This window comes from Botryllus schlosseri, chromosome 14, assembly GCF_051294905.1.
Source record: "Botryllus schlosseri isolate E-star chromosome 14, Bs_hap1, whole genome shotgun sequence".
Classification (NCBI taxonomy): Eukaryota; Metazoa; Chordata; class Ascidiacea; order Stolidobranchia; family Styelidae; genus Botryllus; species Botryllus schlosseri.
In genome coordinates, this window is record NC_137249.1 from 10,518,809 (window position 1) to 10,538,617 (window position 19,809).

Sequence of the window (19,809 nt, forward strand, 5' to 3'; positions counted from 1 at the left end):
TTCTGTTTTAGTATTAGCGTTAGTCAAAATCAATTACGCCGCTGTCTGTTCACGGTCAGTATGTATTTCAATCAATTCCGTCCATGCTCATTGTTCAATGTCTGAGCCAGTCTGACATCACAATCACAGAAGCGATAGTTCCGGCCGGCGCATAAGATATCATGTTCCTTCACAGCAGGAGATGACAATCGCAACATTTCGCGAATCTATATAAATTAACATCTTTAGTATCAAGTTCTCGGTCTTGTTGCCTCGCGTTGCGTCTTCTGACCACTCGCGTTTGATCAAATATTCAGGCGCATAGCCGAGTTGTTATGGAGTGTGTTCTATAATGGAATCCGCATCGATTTCAGGTGGTTCAAACCTTTCTCAACTTTTATAACTCAAGCCTTGACTCGCATCTTCTGATGGTTATTGGTTATGTTCAAGTATTAGCGGAAATCAAGTACGCATGTACGCACAAGTCACACATTTTTGCGGACATTCGATGTCAGTAAGTTTCGTGATATCAATCTTTAATCACAACCGATAGATAGGAGCCAAAGCATGCTAGGCCGGAGACGCTATAGTTAGGCCGGCAATGATATATTTCGAACCACGCCGACGCAATTGTGTAGGCCAACGATGTTATCGTGCGCAGGCCAGTGATGTTATAGTGCGCACCGAGCCTATAGCCGATGCGATTCATCAAGCCAGCGCAACTAGACCTGACGGAGACGGGATAAATCCGGCCTGCGACGATTGCGCGCGGTAATCAATGACCTAATTTCGCAATCATCTCAGCGTCGAGATCGCGTTACGTTACATTGTGCACAAACGATTCTCGCCAATTGGAAACGCGCTTCCGGCTAATTGGCCGTGGCCCCGCGCAACACTGATAAAATACGGACAACTGAATTGTAACTGAAGGACGGAGTTTCGTTAAGCGCCTGAACGTATTGCTGTCGGTTTACTTACGTGTTCAGCAGCACTACGAAACGCTTATTTCTAAATCGATCAATTCACCACCCAGTCAGTAACAGACCAAACCGAATTCTGGGTATGCCGCATACCCAAAAAAATTCCCAGGTATGCGCGGCATACCTAGCATACCTGAGTTCAGCGCCTATGATACTGAGATTATTGATCGCAACTATTGCATAGTTTCGAGTATGATGAAAAATCAATCCATTCATAAATTATTAGTTATGATTAGTGCGTTTTCCTGATGCGGTTTCGGGTCGTATTTTACCATATCATTTATCTTCATTGTTTTGTTGTAGTCTACTAAACTTGCAAAACAATGTGTGCGAGCAAAACTGGCCTACCATACATTCATAAAAAGACATTCTATTCAATCAGCAACCTGATATTCGTGTTTTCTCTGTTGAATAGCTTCTGACAATGTTTCAATAGTAATAGAACACATGCTACTGTGGCGAAGCCTGAGTTCATCAATAGACTCGCATTTGTGCTAATTTTAAAGAGGTGATATCTCATAAATTCCTAATGCATCATCATCAATCTTTGATTTTATACGTGTGGATCATTGATAGTTCATGAAAATTTTATGGAACGAATATTTACTTCGGTAGTTGTTTTTGGTTTTTAATGTTTTAGTGGTGCCTACCTAATCGGAAATATATCTCATTACCGGTATTCTGATTTCCGCTATCATATTGTGACATTGGTGGCATATTCGTTTTGTATAGAACTTCAAAGTACCGGTAGTTTATCGATACGAACAGTCTTGTAATATGGATGCAATATTATGTCGTGCAGCTTATTCACATCGTGCGTCTTGGCCAAAGTTCACTGGTTTCCAACAATTTGCAGGCTACAATCGAGAAGGAATGCCGCCTATGAGAAATCAATATTAATTATGTCTAGAGACAGTTTTCACGAAAACACATATCGCGTGTATTATCAGGCGTATTATCAGTCGTAAGTAGGTTCTGAACTCAACTAAATCTCATTTATCTTCCCGGATTCTCTTGCTGCATCTTGATAGCCTAGCCTGTGTATTCAGAACTTATTTATCGATGCATCAGCAGGTATATTTTAGTCACAAAATGTATACCATTCTTACATTAGTCACATCAACCACAATGATATTCGGAAGTCGTCGATTGTTAGGCCTACCTACATGCTTCAATAATTTCTTATCCTTCATTGCCAATGTGTACTTGGTAGAATATACCTTTGAATCGTTTGAGAGGTAATAATTTAATGGTGCCGTTGAAGCTCTAGAGAAGTAACAAATCCAAATACCGTATACCTGATTCATTGTTTATTTGTCTCAGTCTCGCGAGTCCCGCCTGATTGTGCACTTGACGGGTGCCGATTTCACTATTTCACTTTCGAAATATGACTGTTTTGATGCTGCATGCCAGTGTGTGAATATATCGAGTTGAGTCATAGTGATCATAAGTTTGTAGTTGTTTGGTTTTAGATCAATACGGGGTATTGATTTAAAGTACATTTTCTCTGTTGATGTTATCTATGTTGATTTGAAACATTGATACATCACAAGCCACGAACTTGATTTAAAGTGCATTTTCTCTACGTTGACGTTATCTATGTTGATTTCCAACATTGATATATCACACATCGCGAACTTGTTGCAGTTTTGCTGCAGTCAACACTTCCAACCATGGGTATGTATAGACGTTGCCATGCTGAGCATCTAAAGCGCAGGATTTTGTTGCATATATTTTCGATATTTACTACACGGTTCTGGATGCATCTCAGACGAATTGCATAATGAAATGCTATCAGTTATCACCGCATTTGAAAAATCGTTGTTGACGTATTCAGCCATTGCATTGTTACATTCTGCTCGATATAGATAATGTTATGTAAAGAAATCATGTATAGGTTTCCGATTATAATGCACAACGCGTCTTACAGATTTTCAGCAACACTGTTTGTTATGCTGCATGTTCGCTCCTTTGTTGATTCTTGACTCGTTGCAAAAATTATCTTTAATTTCTGGTAGAATCGTGCCATTGCCAGCCCGCATATTATTCAGATTTGCATTGTAAGAGCAAAGGAACTGCCTGCAAGATGGTATTACTCATATTCCTTTCATGATAATCATCATCCTTGTGATACACAACAGAAGATTGTAATGGATTTTTGTTGCAAAATGGCGCACTATAATTTTGTCCTGTTGATTTATATCATAGCAGCAGAATCCTGCATTTTTATTTTCAAACTGCTAGCCTTTTAATCTTAAAAATTGCAGAATTGGTTGTTTTCGATTGATCGAATTGTATTTCATATTGCTGTGTATAATTCACTTCAGGTGTAGTTGGGCTCATGTAGCCTATAGCTGTACGTCTGTGGTGAATCAAGTGGAATTCAACTTGACGGTCACTAATGGTAACTAGAAGAGTAGCCATCAAAGATAGCGTAATGGTGGAGTGTCCGGCTTCTTGATCGATAGGTAGTCGGTTAAACCCCCAGCCGGGTTAGACCAAATACCTGATCAGTAAAACTGGGATCCGTGGTTCCCCATTTGCTGATTAGCATTTCCGGGGTCGGTGCGAGACATAAAAAGCCTTACAAGGCTATTTCCACACCTTCCTTGTCCAGCGGCATATGCACATCATGTATGCAGGGTATGCATATGCAATGCAGACATTGTGTGTATGTATATCATGCGTTGCTAGGCTACATGAGCCTTAGATTCAGAGTGTATGCTGCAAAAACATTGAGGACAAAAATAAAAACGTCCTATTCCTGTAACGCAGAACAAAATTTGTTGAAGGATCAATTGTAAGACTCGGTGGATTGGTCTGCTAAAAGGACTACTCGTACATTACCGGTATATTTGTTTTTCCCCACCCCATATATTCCGTGGCTTCTTTTCAGGGATTCCCACTGTAACATTTCGGCAATGGATCAAAGCATGCTGAATGTATTTGAAAATGTCGAAGTGATCACGGGCTCGCTCACGATTAACCATTGGCCACGTAGAGATCTGTGTGTGTTCAAGTAAGTGACTTGAGCCATCCTAGTGGTGTAAATCAGACGGATTTTATCGGGCAGTAGCGTACAAGCGAGTGATAAATAGTTAAACTCTGAATCTGATTGTGTGTTGTGTTTGTCAGAATCTAACTCGATTACAATACGACCAAGTTATCAATCCATCATAAACCTTTCACAATATAAATGTAACAGTGCCTTCAATCAGTCTCTAGATACACCTCTGACAACAACAAGTCCTTTGGGTTTCAATTTCAAAATTCAATCCATATCAAAATCTGTTCACAAGCTCCGTACTAGTATGCGCACTAGGGCTGTTCAAAAATAACCTTTTTTGACTATTCGGTAAAATTATTAGGTTACCTAAAAAAATGCTGCTCACCAATTTTGGCTCAATTCCAACTATTGAAAGCGAAGTTATTATAGTAGAAAATTTTGGATTTATTCATTAAAATTGAATATAAAAATCTTTCAAATTATACTGACTATCCCATTAAATCGTTAGGTTGTCTGAAAAAACGATGCACAACAAATTTCGTTCAATTCCAACCAGTAAAAGCGAAGTTATTGATGTTCAAAATTTAGAATTTCATATAGTATTTACAGAGGGTAGATATATAATAACTAATGGAAGAATTTACCACCGTAAATACTATTTTTTGTAAATCCGAAGTTTTGTACTCCAATAACTGCGCTTTTACTGGTTGAAATGGAGCCCAATTTGTTACACATCGCTTCAGACAACCTTTTTTTCCCCATTTTTTAAAAGTATAGATCTTAAATTATTGTGCCGAGCCTCATTTATTTTGTCTTTCCAAGTCGGTCCACTATTCCGATTTGTGATTCAGAAACCTAAAGAAAATCGAGGGTCTCCGCAAAAAACTCGATGATCAATTCAGCCTCATCGTTATGACAAATGAAGAGAACCTGCATCAGCTATGCTTGAATTCGCTGGAGGAGATTAGCAGCGGTAAGGATGTGTGACCTACTTCTTGCCCGTTAAGCACCTTTTGCATTATTTTCGAGTGGCTAGGATTTGATAGAAGCTTGATTGTTGAGAATATTGGATTTACTGATTGCGTTATAAATTTGTGTCCTCTTGCTGGAATTCAATATCATTGTACGTTTTGAATACCAGTGACCAGTCGTCATTGATATTAGCCTACTGCTTACAAGATAATGACATGGACTCGGAATGGCGATATAGCCTAGGTGATCCACTGATCTCTAGGGGAAAATGTCAATGTCTTGAAATCTGTAATCTCGCAAAGTAGATTTAATCTGGTGACTTTGAATTTGTTATGCAAGGAATCACAGGGTATGTGTACCTAATTTTCCTGCTAATTCACTCGGTCAATTTCCTGTATTGAATTCTGTTTTCCGGGAGGCCACATTAAAAATTGATATCTCAAGGTCTAGGATTGAGTCAGGTGTAGCTTTCTGCGGGGGTTCGTTGCTTATTTTATCCAATTGAATTATATCTACTCTATCAATATTACTTTTGCTTGAAGGAGCTGTGCAAATTTCTGACAATGCGTTGCTTTGCGCTGACAGTATAAACTGGGGCCTACTGCAGCGTGACACACGCGGGATTGACAATTACGTGTCAGGCAATAGTAATTCCTGTTGTGAGTTCTCTTTCTTGATACCTGCGGGGTGTTTAAGGTTTATTTTATTAGGTTTGTTTTATACTAATCGCCGTGAGTTCGGTTCATGTGGATATTCTTGAACATGGCTCATTACCCTTTTTTATTGTAGCAAAAAGCTTTAAATAACTCAGGAAATCTCGTTAGATGTAACCTGATAGGCTTTTCTTATTGTGGCTAGCTTACGGGCAGATCTTGGAATGTTGCAATTGCTTTTGTCTTGCTCTTGCCAACAGCCAAGTGTGCAGGATGCAAGACTGATAATCTTTCTGTGATGCTTCTAGATGATTTACCGTTGTACCCAGCTATCTAAGTGTTTTAGTCACCGAATGTGCCGAAGTCGACTATTTTTCACTAATGTTCCTAGTTACTGGCTAGGTTGAAAGAATGCAATGTTTTTGTACTAATGTGGGATTTTGGAAGTTATTTTGTGCATTGCGCATGAATTTACCTGCGTGTATCCCTCGCAACTAGTAATTTTCGGTGCGTTTTTTATCAAATGTCTCCTGAATTCAATCAGGATCAGTATCCGTTAGTGGTAACCCTCAGCTTTGCGCGGCCGACATTAATTGGAGCAAGTACATCATTTCTGGTTTGGAACCTGTCTTGTCCGGGAATAAAGACAAAAACCGATGCAGTAAGCCTAACACAGATTGAGTATCTTGCATGCGCCACGGACCACACATTTATGTTTTTTTTTTTGGTGTTCTGTTATCGTTTTGTTTATTCACTGTTTTGTTATGCGCGGTTATCTGCATGCATTTCTGTTGCTTATTCAGGGTCTGTCCTTGCGTATGATAACAGACGTCTGTGCTATGTGAATGACGTTAAGTGGACAAAATTTTTTCAATTTCCCGAACAAGGAGCGCGGTTGATCAACAACATTAAGAAAGAAGAATGCCGTAAGTTGTTGACAGTGATATTACATGTCCATATCGAATGTACCGGCGAAATTCGCGTATTTAAGGATATTATGAGGTAATATCAACTTGTAGGATGATTGGTAATGTCAGTAGTCTCACTTACCAAGTATGAATGGTGCTTCTCAGATTTCTAATATTTTTTGAGCGGGGCACCATGCAGCTGTATCAGGTAGCCCGTCTACAGAAAAATTGCTAATATATGGCTATTAGAAGACTCCAATGCAGCTCAGTTTATATATCCTTTATCAGAGCGCTTTCAAACAGGGGATTAGGTACAGTATCGTACTCGGTGGTAAGATTGAATTTTGTCTGGTCCCTTCAGTATTTGTCTATCATTTATGTGGAATTAAGCATTCTGCTTATTTCTTGTGCATCACTGGCCATTCAAGTCAATCCGGGATTGACTTTGGGCAATTTACAGCGAATAGCGTCGCGTCTCTGTGTTGCTATGTGGCCAAAAGTTTCTCATGATCAGCTTGTTTGAAATTGAAAATTTTTTTGATGATTCTTTGTGGAAGGATTTTATTGATTGTACTATAATTACTCTTGTACGAGACATACTTCGTTCCACCTTTATTTATCCTTTGGGACAGGTTAATTGTGGAGACAGTAAAATTCAGTTTCTCATTTTGTTCTCTGCACCGCAACTATATTATCATTACTCACGCTTGTGAATTATATTTTAGTTATTTTAGTTATATTTTAGCTGCGTAGTCTTTTATGCAAGCGCCGAAGCGCGTCTTACACACGAGTAATTATTGTGTTCTCTCGTGTTCGCTGGTTATAATTTGAATGATTTCTTATGAATTTTCGAGTTTATTATTGAATATTTTAAGAAAGGAAATTTTCCGTTTCGTAGGGCCATGCCATAGAAATTGCAAAATGGAAGACGGCTGTTGGGGTTATAGCAACGATCAGTGTGTCACCTGCAGAAATTTCACCGATTACACTAACAACGAGGGGAAGTTTGCGAGTAAATGGACTAAGGACTCAGTGTCAGGGAAACTCGTGCCTGGCCATAACGTTACGAAATGTGTCAAGCAATGCAAAAGTAGTAAAGGGTATTTTGTCGGCACGGCTATTGTTGAGCTCAGGTTTCTCATCAAGCAATATTTTCAGGGTGTATGCCACGGACGACATGAAATGCTATCCGTGTCACGAGCAATGCAATAACACCTGTTCTGGAGGTAGCCCATCAAATTGCACTGCTAGAGGAGGGTAAGGGAATTAGTATGATTATTTTGGTTTCAAATTCACCTGTTGATACTGACAATTTACTCGAGCATCGTAAATAAGCACCATGCTTCTGCGGTATGCAGATTCAGAGTGCTGTCTGCACAAAGAGAAATTCTTTGAAAAGAGCTCGTACTTGTTTTTCCTACCATTCTTCGCGCCATTTGTCAAAAATCAAAAACAAATTTGTCACTACAGAAACTGAGTGAATTGTTGGTAGCAATACTGAGGAATGGTATGTTGTGAGTTTGGATAAGATAATCCCGTAATATTGCTTACCCGCAAGCTGGCTCACGTGAGACCCCATTTCCCATCAAATTTTGCGATCTTTATCAATCTCTCATGTAATTTTTTACTTGCCTATAGTGTAGTTGCACTGTCACTGCGTTGTTCACATACTTACTACGTTGTCTCTCATCTTTTCAGCTCGCTATATGCTCACGGTTGCAAAAATGTTTATTTGGACGGCGTTTGCGTTGAGAAATGCCCAATTAGCCACTATACAGATACCGAAAACGTGTGTCAGAAATGTGATGCAGGCTGCATCGATGGGACGTAAGATCTCGAATTGCTTGTATTTGTCAGAACAGAATACTATTTTTGATTTTGTTGACAAGGTGCACTGGACCGGAGCGAAAATACGGAGATTATGGATGCTCGCAATGCTATCGAGAATACGATCCAGATTCGGGCTTGGTTATAGTGAGTTTTGACCTGACTTCCAGTATTTAAATCTTTCAGTGCTCATTGCTGCCTTTCTAGTACAATGCTCACACGTGCTCGGCTTGCCTCGATAATCTTAAAGACGAAAGTTGCACCAAAGGCTGTACGTATCATAATGCGACAGGAGTTTACGAATGCATTGATGAGTAAGTAACAGTTTTGTCCATTCAATTATGCAGTGCTAGATGGGTATCGCGGTATATTTTGTGTTAACAATGGTAAACCCAAGGGTGTGTGTAGTCAGGATTGCTTGTACATAGGAAGCTGTAAAGCCCAACTGGTTGATTGAACAGTTTTTGTTACGCTGGCACGTTCCACTCGTGATTAATAGGTAATTTTGAATTAGGTGTTCGATTCTGTGTGAACACAATGCAAATTGTTCTACACCTGCTCATAGCCTCCATCCTAATCTAGGGATTAAAATCACAAATCGCTGTTGTCTGTGGAATGTTTGTTTGGTTTTTCATCGTCATTGTTTTTATAGGGAGGTGATCGTGCATCAGAGGCAAGTTCATTACACTTACAGCTGTATCTACTGTACAAAATTTGTAGTTCCCCTCACCTGATTTGCAGTTCTAATCTTATTGTCCTTTTTTATAAAATTTCAATCATGTCAAAGTATTTATGCGAAATTTATCAAGGAGACTCGTATGGACTATTTCCTTATTTTCTTTGCAACGTTTCACTGTTTAATTAAGCTCGCAACCAATATACGTATGGCTGGTACCGCTGATCATCATCATTTCGGTACTGCTGGTTGTGATCGCGGTCATCCGGTTCAAGTGCAAGAAGACCATCAAGACCATGCGGGATCACATCAGTGAAAAAATCGTGGCAGACGTGAGTTTGTAGGCTTGTCGTACGGCCCGGGGCGCAGTCCGAGAGTGTGACCCGTTTTCAGCCGTTTGTCGTGAACGAGTTCGACAGTCCGGTGACGCCCAGCGGGACCGCGCCGAACACGAACAGGCTACGGATCGTGGCGGAGAAAGAACTGACTATCGGGAAGGAGCTAGGAGCAGGCGCTTTCGGAGCTGTTTTCAAGGCCGTCTGGACTTACGCCTTTACGGAGGTGGGAATTTCTATGGACTGGTCTGCCTGTTGAAAGATATGCAGCGCTTCTTTAACTGGTGCCTTTCATCATACGTATTTACCTTTATTTTAGCACAGGGTTTAAGCTGAATCCATGGACCCCTGATGGTAAAACTGCAACTATGAAACTTCCCTTATTTTTGACTTGCGTCCTTATTTAGTATAATTTTCACCACTCACCTCACGTAACCAGCTAAAGTAATGGCATCAGGTATCATTTTGGTCAACATCTACACCAGATTGCAATACGAGGCCATGATGGCCATGAGGCCTATTTCAGAAATCCGCTTCCCTTCCAAAACTTCCTCACTAGGGGTCCATTAAACCACCAAACAAAATTTAGGTCCGTGCTACAAAATTGATGAAGTGTATAGTTTGGTATCGTGCTGTTTATAATGTTACTGTTAAGACGTGTTCTAAAAGTATGTGATATTTAGATATTTGTCAAGCGAAAAATTAATTCTTTATCATCAAGTCTTTGTATCTCACTGTTATCGGCTCAGATACAATAGTGCGGCGGTAATTCTCTCATCTGCTAAGGGTCACGATTTTATTGTGAACCAATTAGTGTTATTTTTGTAATCCATGATCAGCAACAATATTGGGAGAGCTTCTTGGAGGTACATAACTTCAATATACGATTGAATGATATAGTCTTATTGAAATTACCTCAGCTGGCACTCGTCATGGGTAATCGTCAGCAACTAGTAGAGAATTGGAATGAACATTGTATATCAACATCAGATCATCATCAAATATAACGTCACTGTCATATACACTGTCACTAAACAATGTTTTTTCTAATTCTCTTCTAGTTGCTGATGATTACCACTGATGAGCGTCAGCCGAGTATATTCAGGCTCATTTCAATATGAATATACTATTCAATACTAATATTTGGTTTTTACTTTATCCACCCAATTGGCGGTATCTCGTGTATAATGATTCCATCCACGGCACCAGGATCAGGCGCTTGTGTCAAACTGAATAGCGAATCACATGAATCGCAAATTTAACGTCGGCGGCTAGTCAGTTGCTGATGCAATAACCATTGATCGCTGGTGTGTGATGTCATTGACAGGGTCATAATGTCAAGATTCCTGTGGCTGTGAAACAGTTGAAGACATTTTCCAATAGCAATGAAATTATGGAGGTAAGACAGCGACCGCACATTTTCTTGCACCGTCTGGTACCGCCGTAATTAGATTATGATCTCGAGATCGCCTAATATCTGTGATGTACGCGTCGTTGGGAATGTAACCTGGTAGTACTAAAATTCAAGGAAACCCAGGCATTTTTCTTTCATCTTCTTACATCAACAAATGCTCAGTCTTACTGTTGTCGAAAGTATCTCGATAGCACTATACTGTATTAGGCAGTCGATTTTTTGATTTTGGTAATCTCAGGCTATATTTATATCCACACCACTATTTCCAACCAATCTGTGCTCACTGTAAAGAAATTTGTCTTTTGATCGGAAACCACTACTTCTTTTTTGTCTTGAATTTCTATATAGCACATTAATGAATTCTTTTACCGCCGTTTTATTTGGTTTTTATGAGTATGTCGTCATACCCAGTCTACCTTGTCGATTCATAGATACTTAATACCCGATTTGAAATGAACTTATGCGTGTACACTGGTATATTTTCATCTTGTATTTTTAAGTCATCGATTTACCAACGTGATGATGCCATTGTGCCTGTCAACTATGTAGAATTCCGTTGTTTGTTGTGACAGGAAGCGCACGTAATGGCCTCCGTCGACAGTCCCTATTTAGTACGTTTGCTGGGCATGTGCCTCTCTGGAAAAGTGTCCCTCATCACCCAACTAATGCCGTTGGGCAGCTTGTTGGATTACGTACGCGACAATTCCGACTCGATCGGCTCAAGACACATGCTGACGTGGTGTATGCAAATCGCGAAGGTATCGGTTGCGTAACGCAATAGTAAATATCGAAACTATTCGCGGCTTTTGTGTTCAGGGCATGAAATATTTGGAGGATAAACATTTGGTGCACAGAGATCTCGCCGCACGTAACGTGCTTGTCAAGACGCCGCATCACGTGAAAATTACTGATTTCGGATTGTCGAAAATGCTCAATGCGTCCGAGAGCTTTTATTTAGCGGAAGGCGGCAAAGTGAGTGGCCTGGCTGGCTATTATGTGTCGTAATGTGCACAGGGGACGGGGATGTGCCCCCGACAACGTGTTTACGGAACTCCGGCTGCCCTGATTTTTATTCTCTAATTCAGGGGTCACCAACCTGGTGCCCGCGGGCCCCAGGTAGCCCGCGAGGACTGGATGAGTATCCCGCGAGCCCGTTCTCAAAATAGGTGGAATAGCAGCATTTACCAATATTTGTCAGATTATTACCAGTGAGCTTTTAAATATATAGATTGATTGATTCAGGTATTCTTGTTTAAAATACACTACGAACATGTAACTTACATATATAAACACTTCAAAAATATCCTCAATTACAATTAGCGATATATAGATGTATGTAATAGAATCACCAGAAATTGAAGATACGGCGCATTGCCTATATACAGGCGACATGACGGAATGCCATTTACGGTCTTCTTCAAATGGCGGGGGGTTCCGTTATGATAGTTCAACGTCCAGGACAATGCCAAAGTAGTAAACAATATTACTATTCGGAGTTAGATGGCCGTGAAGTACTAGCAGATTTTGAATATCTGTATACCCATTACGTATTGCATCTTTTGACACAGCTTGTTTCTGTTACACTCAACGCAGTTTAGTAGGCTAAACCATGTTTCTAACTTTATGTAATCGATGCTGCTGTCCGGTATAATGAAATCTTGTCATTTCTGGATGCGGAACAGTTGGAAATTGAAATTGTAACACTGCAAAATGACCCCCGCCTCAGTCTGCAGCCAACGTTTGGTGCCTTGTTGATACGGAAAAGTACAGTGGTATATGCGCAGCAGCTATGAAGGTTGCAAGCGTCTATGGTTCAGCTTATCGTTGTGAATCAGCCTTTTCGGACATGAACTTCATCAAAAACAAACACAGAGCGCGCTTAATTAATGCACATCTGCAACACTCACCAAGAATTGCAGTGTCAAGTTACATACCAGAGTACAGCGCACTAGTTTATATCATACAATGCCAGGCTTCCCACTGATTGCTATAGAAACGGATAATATGATGTCCAGTTCTGCCCAGTGCTATGAATATCAAAGCGAAAATATAGTGTGGTACGGGTAAACGGCGGGAGTAAAAAGTAGCGCGATGCTTCAATCATAACGCTAAAGTAGCCCTCGGTTGCAAAAAGGTTGGTGACCCCTGCTCTAATCCGTTTACTTGGGAATATAAATAGTGGTCGTCCTCTGTTGGTATGTTAGTGAGAAATCTCCCTCTATGAACCCAGTGCCTTGAAACTCGGACTATCTCTGGAATTTTTTGTTTGGGTCGCAGGTGGTCAGTAACTACTTTTTCTGAGTACTCGAGTAGATTTTGCCTACTCGTACTAAAATCGTTTTGATTTCAATTTTTTTATACTACTATGGTTTTCAGTTTTTTAAGCAAAACTAGGCCTAGAATAGTTTTTACTTGTGCGTGAGTAGAAATTTATGACGTTACATCTACTTCAGTACCAAAGTTGACTATGACCATCTCTGGTTGGTGTACCGAATTTTTTTTCTTCGTGTCTGTGTAAATCTGCTTCCCAATCCATTTCAGCACGCTGTATCCGATGTCTTTGTATAGCGCCAAGGAATGGCTTATTTATGTCAGAAGATGGCTAAACATTTTTGTTCCAGCTCCCGATTAAGTGGCTCGCCATTGAGTGCATCAACGAAAGGAAATTCTCGCACCAATCGGACGTGTGGTCTTTCGGCATCACTTGCTGGGAAATCTTCACTTTTGGCGCCAGGCCTTACGAGGTGACGCGTGTTTTGGTATGCAATAGCGGCTCTCGAATTCTGAAACGAGCCTTGTGTACAACAGGGAGAATGCGCGAGTGACGTGCCGTCTCTGCTGAGAAGAGGAGAACGCCTCGTGCAGCCCGCCATCTGCACTCTTGACGTTTATATGATCCTGGTGAAATGTGCGTGGTTATCGTTCTTGGCGTCTAGCAAAAATTTGTATTTACGTGTGGGAATTTCTTCAGGCTGGTTGGTGGACCCGTTGAGCAGGCCAAAATTCTCAGAATTGGTGGACGAATTTCGACACATGTCGAACGATTACTCGAGATATTTACTCATCAAGGTGAGAATGGTTAAATTTATACATACGGTACTTTATTCATTACAAAATTCCGCAAGTATAATGAACTTGGTTCAGTTCAGTATATTCATAATTTGATCCTTCCAAAACAGCAATAAAATGAAAAGATATGGAGGAGTCGCAATGCCTTTCAGTAATCTTTCAAACAAACACCAGCTCTGCGTAGATCAGAGTTCTCAAACTCCAATGTGCTCGCGGGCCAATTTCCCACTTTTTGACGGTGCCTCGGGCCGCAGCACCAATAATAGCGGAATTCAATGTATTTCGGAGTAGGCCGTATTTGACGGGACCTTGCAGACTGATATTCCACACGCATCTTGAAAATGTCATTTACTATTGTGAATTCACGCCTGGCTCGAAAAAAAATACATTTTAAAATATTTGAATAAAATTGTTGCTCTACTTGGCATAGTTGGTGTATATTTAGTTGTGCAAATGCATCAGGGCATTGTAAAAGCTGTCGTGTCATGATTTTGCAGCTAGCGGACATTTGATGTGACACAATTATAGGTAGATTATTTTAGAATTTTGCAAAGATTGACCTGATATCTGGGCATTGAAGCAGTGCCGCCTAATCCGGGTTTCAGGCATACTCCTGATAGCAAGTCTACTGATCATGTCCATTATCTAAGTAAAATTAAATCATTTACCTTAGAATATTGGAACAGATCAAAAATAACTTCAATATAATGGTTACTGTGCCATAGCAATAGAAATGTCCAATCGCCGAAGTATTCATTGATCTTTCAGTGCGTGGTAACTTTTGAAAGTGATGTAATAGTGAAGATTGATGAGTAGTTTCAGGCTTCTGGAGTAGTTTTGGGGCGAATTTCCAGTTTTCAAATTCAAAATGGGATATTTGGTAGTTAAATGTTGTTGAATACCTCGAAATCCAAAATATCGTCGCGGGCCGCGTGTTTGAGACCTCTGGCGTAGATCATGTTCACTGAATTATTAGTTACAGGAGATAACATGAATAGGCCATTCGATGAAAATAAAGTGTCAATGATACGTCAAATAGTGCTCCGGTAATCTCAAGCGCAGACCGTCGTTAATTTAAGTTGAATAAAATTGAATGAAAATTTATTAATTTAATGCCGATGTCAATTTGGAAACCTTCTTGTGTTTCTATTCAATGAGCATTCATGTACTGTAAGTTTCGTAGCGGAAAAATCAAAGGATCGCCGCTCTGCTATATGAGACGCGGGGTACCGTTATTTGATTTCGTTTTCCACGAAAATTCCAGCGTGCAGTCGAGTTGCTGTATCGGGATTTTCTATTTTTTTTTTGGGCTTTGCAATCTCGTATCGCGCAATATGAGACAAGCCTTGCAGTGTCATGCGGCGGTCTATGGGTTTCTATCGTGGTGACACCATATGCTTGGAAAACGCGACGGTAATACGAGCGAAAATGAAGCCTTTGAGCTGTCAGCTAAGGATTGCTTCCTTCCTTAGACTGGGTTGCCTTTTATGCGACCGAACAGTTTCCTGTACCTCTCCGATATTTACAAGTTTCGCTTCGGCGTGTGACTTGACCCTTTTAAGACGCCGTAAGGCTCGTGGCATAGAAATGCAGATCGTGTGTCTATGCGCTGGAATTTGAGCTGCAAATTTTGCAAGGTCTGCACATGCCATTCGGTTTTTGACGTGGGATTAAATTAACATTAGCAGCCGATTTAATTTTACTACAGAAACAACGTGTTTGTTTATACTCAGCTCTACATGTACGGCAAGGTCAAGCATGATCTGTAGACCTGATTGTTATCACATTGTTTGAAACCTCTAGTGAGCACGTCTTTAGGCTCATAAAACTGACGGCCTTGACTGAATTAAGATTGGACTTACATTTTATCCCATGCAGATACGGGCTTGAGTTTAGGAATTTAATGTTATTGCCACAAACTTATGTAACCTGTTGTTTGAATCAATGCACATAAACAGTAAACAGACTTGTATATAAGCAGATCGGGCTAGTAGGATAGTTAGATTACACATTACTTTGATCTGTTGTTGGTTCTGGAATTGGTTTCATACTCATTTAGACTCCATCTTCAAACTAATCAATGATACAAACTCAATTGACAATGGCATTTCTTGATTGTTTTGTAAATTACCAATAATCCTATTTCATTTCAGTATCATATATACTTGAAAGTTGAAGCCTTCTCTAATTCTAACCAAGTGCGACATGTCATTATTTTAGCCTGGTATTACAAATGTCTGCATCACTGTATCAAGCAGCATATGTCCCTTTGGGAGTTGGTAATCCGTATGTGATGATGACATGATTTGATTTACTATTCCAAAGCGGTGATGGAGGTATTTAAGTTTCATTCTTGTTGGGTTACCCAATCCCAGAAGGCGACTGTTGCCAATCAATTAGGATTGGAACGTAAGAAACCACTTTGGGATATTGTGAAAGTTAAATTAGCTCATCTAATATCTCCATATTTGGTCAAATCTTGAAAATCCAACAATTGATGAAACTCGCAGTTGACAGTTTATTTTTATCTGAATTTTAATCCAGTTGGAATCGAAGTTCAAATCAAATCGAATTGTTCTGATCTGTTATTTTCCTAGTAAAAATCCATGCCCGTCTTAAGTTTCTGTGAAATGTTTTAGCAAAACAAATGTTTTAGAGATGAGGGTGTTTGATATTTTATTATCAAAATCCTGCGCCGCCTTAAGATTCGAATCTACATCGTAACGCGTCCGTATCCAGTAATGACTGAAATTATGAGAGATTCAAAGTCCAAATCTAATTTGATAGAAACAAAACTCCGACTTGGCCACAATCTGTGACTTATTTTTTTCAAATTAAAATCAACGGCTGTGGATATTCTGCAGGATGACAACACCACCAATCTCTTGAGCCCGAATCCAGAAGAGGAGAAGCAATTTTTCGAACGGCTGATTCAGGAAGACAGCGACGGCATCGATCATGAACTCGCTCTGGACGACCCGGACAATTACTTGCTACGGTCGGGAGCTAATGGCGTGGTTAGATCGTCTCGCAGAATTTCCTATTTCTGATATTGCAGTAGAATATTCTTGTTCTTAGCACGAGTATGAAAATCAGCCTCTTCTGCGGCAAACCAGTAATCACGAAAGTGTTGGTGAGTTTCCGTGCAAATTATTGGATTGTGTTTGACGTGACGTGCTGGCATCGGCCCAGTTCAAGTTTGGAATGGCGTCATCTTGTTCCAATTACCAATTTGCTTCCAGTCAGTCGTGACAAGTGTCCATAAGAACTGGAACAGCGCTCGTTCTTGTCTAGCTATCTACCTTACTTATGTCGACACTTTGCTGCTCAGTGGTCACGCAGTGTTTTTCGTTTGCATCAGAATGAGGGTTGAGCTGGACTTGTCCGAAACTAAATTTCATCATGTTATCGACAGCAAAAAATCTTGAATACCATTTTCTTTGTTTTGTAACAGTGAAAATGGAAATTTACGATATTTTATTGCTGCAAAAATCGAAGCGTGATCTGCACTCTGTTATTATGTTCATTAAGTTTATATCGGCTGTGTAAATTCATTATGCGGTGTGGCAAACTATTAGTATTGTACTGTGAAACTCTTGTTGGTTGTTGATTTTGGCTATGTGCGGTTGAGTTGTATTTGTGGTACAGGTATGTCCCAATTCTTACTACTAGACTGAATATCAACCAAAGTTATCTTGGCTTTGATATTTTTAAAACAAATCATTCTCCGGCTTTGACACTCAAATCCAAATCTACATTTTTTTTACGAATTGTGTCTGTCTGAGTCTGGCAATATTCTCTAACGCCGCAAGAAAATAGGAATTGACGGAAACGGCATATGTGAAGTGAATTCCAGTTTTGAGAATATGGTAAATCTGAATCAATTGTCATGTTTTCAAATCAAATTCTGCATTTTATTTTTAAAAATTTCTATTACGACTTCTTTAACAACCTTTTTGGCCAAAGGGCCACATACGGTGTACGAATGATTGCACTTAAGTGTTGATGAACTTTTTTCAAGTCATTCAGCTAGACCAGGGCTACTCGAATGTTTTAGCAAATGTCCGGTTACATAGATTTAAATTTGCTAAGGTCCATTATAACTCTCATGAAATGATTTACAGTCATACAATGTAACACAGTATAACTATAAACAAAATCCAGTAAAGCGGTCCCGTCACTTTCGTAGCCCTGAGCTAGGCAATGAGGCTGTTATTAGGGCCACGGCGAAAGAGGTCGCATGTTTTTGTAGTCACCAGCATCCCAAATCTTAGGGTTATGATAATCAGAATTTATTGGCTGCAGTCCTGGCTATAGATGCCAATTTTCTTTTCCTGAAATGCAAGTGTTCCCCAAAATTTGATAGCGTAGGTCATTTCCCAAGTTCCTCCCACCCCTGCACTAACGCACCCCTGTTACATTAAGATTGCTGTATCAGTAGTGATAACACTTTCGTTGCAGGCGGACCGCCCCGGGACCTCCGACTCTTCTCCCGCAACACCCCGTCCGCTGGAATGCCCACCCCGCAACCCCAAAACACTACCGACGGCTTTCCGAGGTCGCACTCTCGAGCTCGCGACTCTGAATCGAGCGGCACAGACGACGTTTTCGCCAACTCGGGACACGGCGTGCCTGGTAGGAAAGCCCCGTTGGCTGTGGACGTGACGATACCGGAAAAGCCAACTAACGCGCAGCTGAGGATTAATAATCAGGGTGAGCGGCGTTGCTTTTGAGTCTGTCAGCGAATTTCATACTTGCAATCCAAGTGCAGATGTGGTAACGGCTGAAATTTGTTCAAAATTCGCATGAAAATTGAAAGTGATTAAGATCCAAATTTGGATGAAATCATCAAATACGAAATTTAACAATCCAAACCCGAGAGATGTTCAAAGCAGTCAGCGCCGTTGCTACAGGGGCTGTGGAGTCGGTTCACTTTGCCGCCGACTCCAGACATTCTCAACACACCGACTCTGACTTTGAAACTATATAAAAACCGACTCCGACTTCCAATATTATCTTCACAGGACTGTGGGCCACTTTTCAAATTTCGTAGAGGCCGCGGGCCATAGTAATGTGGTATCAAGGCGACAAAATAGGCCATGGTTTAACTAGCACATTTTTAAAACTTGATGCCAGAACAACATCATTATTGATGAAATACAAATACAAGAAAAAGTATTATGATTATCACTTCTATTTTGAACTATGAGCCGCGCACGATACCTGATAACCCCTTACAGCGACTAAGTAGTCGATATTGGGGCTAGCGAGACAAGGTATTAGCTGAAAGAATATCAACTTGATTGTGTGTGGGAGCCGTTCTCTAAGCGCCTCTGTCGTGGCAGTGTATGGGCCATTGCCCGTCAAGGCAATATGCCTATTCATGTCAGCTGACTCTTCCTCGGTGGAATGCTGTTGCCATTGCCGAAACCGTGAGTGAGGAATAGTGAAGTTGGGCACGGGAGAATAGCTTATTTTGAACAACAACAATATATTGATACTGAAATAAATTTCAGCATTTCAATTTGATTTATTGAGCGTTCTTCTGAAATCTCAAATCAGATCATGGGCCGCAAAAAATGTTCGTAACCGCTGCTTTAAATCTACTCGCAAAATGATACATTTGTTACATTTTTAGTTATTAATATTGTCAAGTTAATCGAGTTAATTTTTCGTAATTTAGAATACATTGTGCTCACGGAAATAGATTAGGTTTTTGACGTTCTGCCTACGTGTATAAATTGAGTAACTTTTGTGAATGCGCTAGTAACGCTTGAGAATATTCTTAACTCAGTTCAGTTTCTATCCAAAACCTGCATGAGCACTGTGAAGAAGTAGAAGTAATTCGAAACCAACCGCCTCTGCTAGTATTAGTTTAGCCCTGTGGACTGGGTGGGAGGATGCTGTCTTATTGAAGAAAAAGCTGGATTATGGGCAGTGTTGAGATTGGAATTTTTTATCAGCCGGTTCTATCACTAAAGTAAAATAG

General features: G+C 40.3%; 1 protein-coding gene across 5 annotated transcripts in view; it reads left to right on the forward strand.

The window, feature by feature from the left end:
* The window catches only part of LOC145456302 (epidermal growth factor receptor-like), a 35,514-nt gene that overhangs the window by 10,287 nt on the left and 5,418 nt on the right, over positions 1 to 19,809 (forward strand). For 2 of the 5 annotated variants that reach the window (XM_080334375.1, XM_080334377.1), the window contains exons 12-32: positions 2,607 to 2,636; positions 3,856 to 3,978; positions 4,818 to 4,939; positions 6,136 to 6,252; positions 6,395 to 6,517; positions 7,398 to 7,599; positions 7,658 to 7,756; positions 8,198 to 8,326; positions 8,389 to 8,473; positions 8,534 to 8,640; positions 9,193 to 9,334; positions 9,396 to 9,563; positions 10,665 to 10,736; positions 11,324 to 11,509; positions 11,568 to 11,723; positions 13,373 to 13,495; positions 13,560 to 13,659; positions 13,723 to 13,820; positions 16,685 to 16,837; positions 16,899 to 16,953; positions 18,282 to 18,533. In XM_080334375.1, the coding sequence (XP_080190501.1) occupies positions 2,607 to 2,636; positions 3,856 to 3,978; positions 4,818 to 4,939; positions 6,136 to 6,252; positions 6,395 to 6,517; positions 7,398 to 7,599; positions 7,658 to 7,756; positions 8,198 to 8,326; positions 8,389 to 8,473; positions 8,534 to 8,640; positions 9,193 to 9,334; positions 9,396 to 9,563; positions 10,665 to 10,736; positions 11,324 to 11,509; positions 11,568 to 11,723; positions 13,373 to 13,495; positions 13,560 to 13,659; positions 13,723 to 13,820; positions 16,685 to 16,837; positions 16,899 to 16,953; positions 18,282 to 18,533 (2,642 nt within the window). The remainder of the gene's footprint in view (positions 1 to 2,606; positions 2,637 to 3,855; positions 3,979 to 4,817; positions 4,940 to 6,135; positions 6,253 to 6,394; positions 6,518 to 7,397; positions 7,600 to 7,657; positions 7,757 to 8,197; positions 8,327 to 8,388; positions 8,474 to 8,533; positions 8,641 to 9,192; positions 9,335 to 9,395; positions 9,564 to 10,664; positions 10,737 to 11,323; positions 11,510 to 11,567; positions 11,724 to 13,372; positions 13,496 to 13,559; positions 13,660 to 13,722; positions 13,821 to 16,684; positions 16,838 to 16,898; positions 16,954 to 18,281; positions 18,534 to 19,809) is intronic. The other 3 variants (XM_080334379.1, XM_080334376.1, XM_080334378.1) reach the window with 3 other exon arrangements.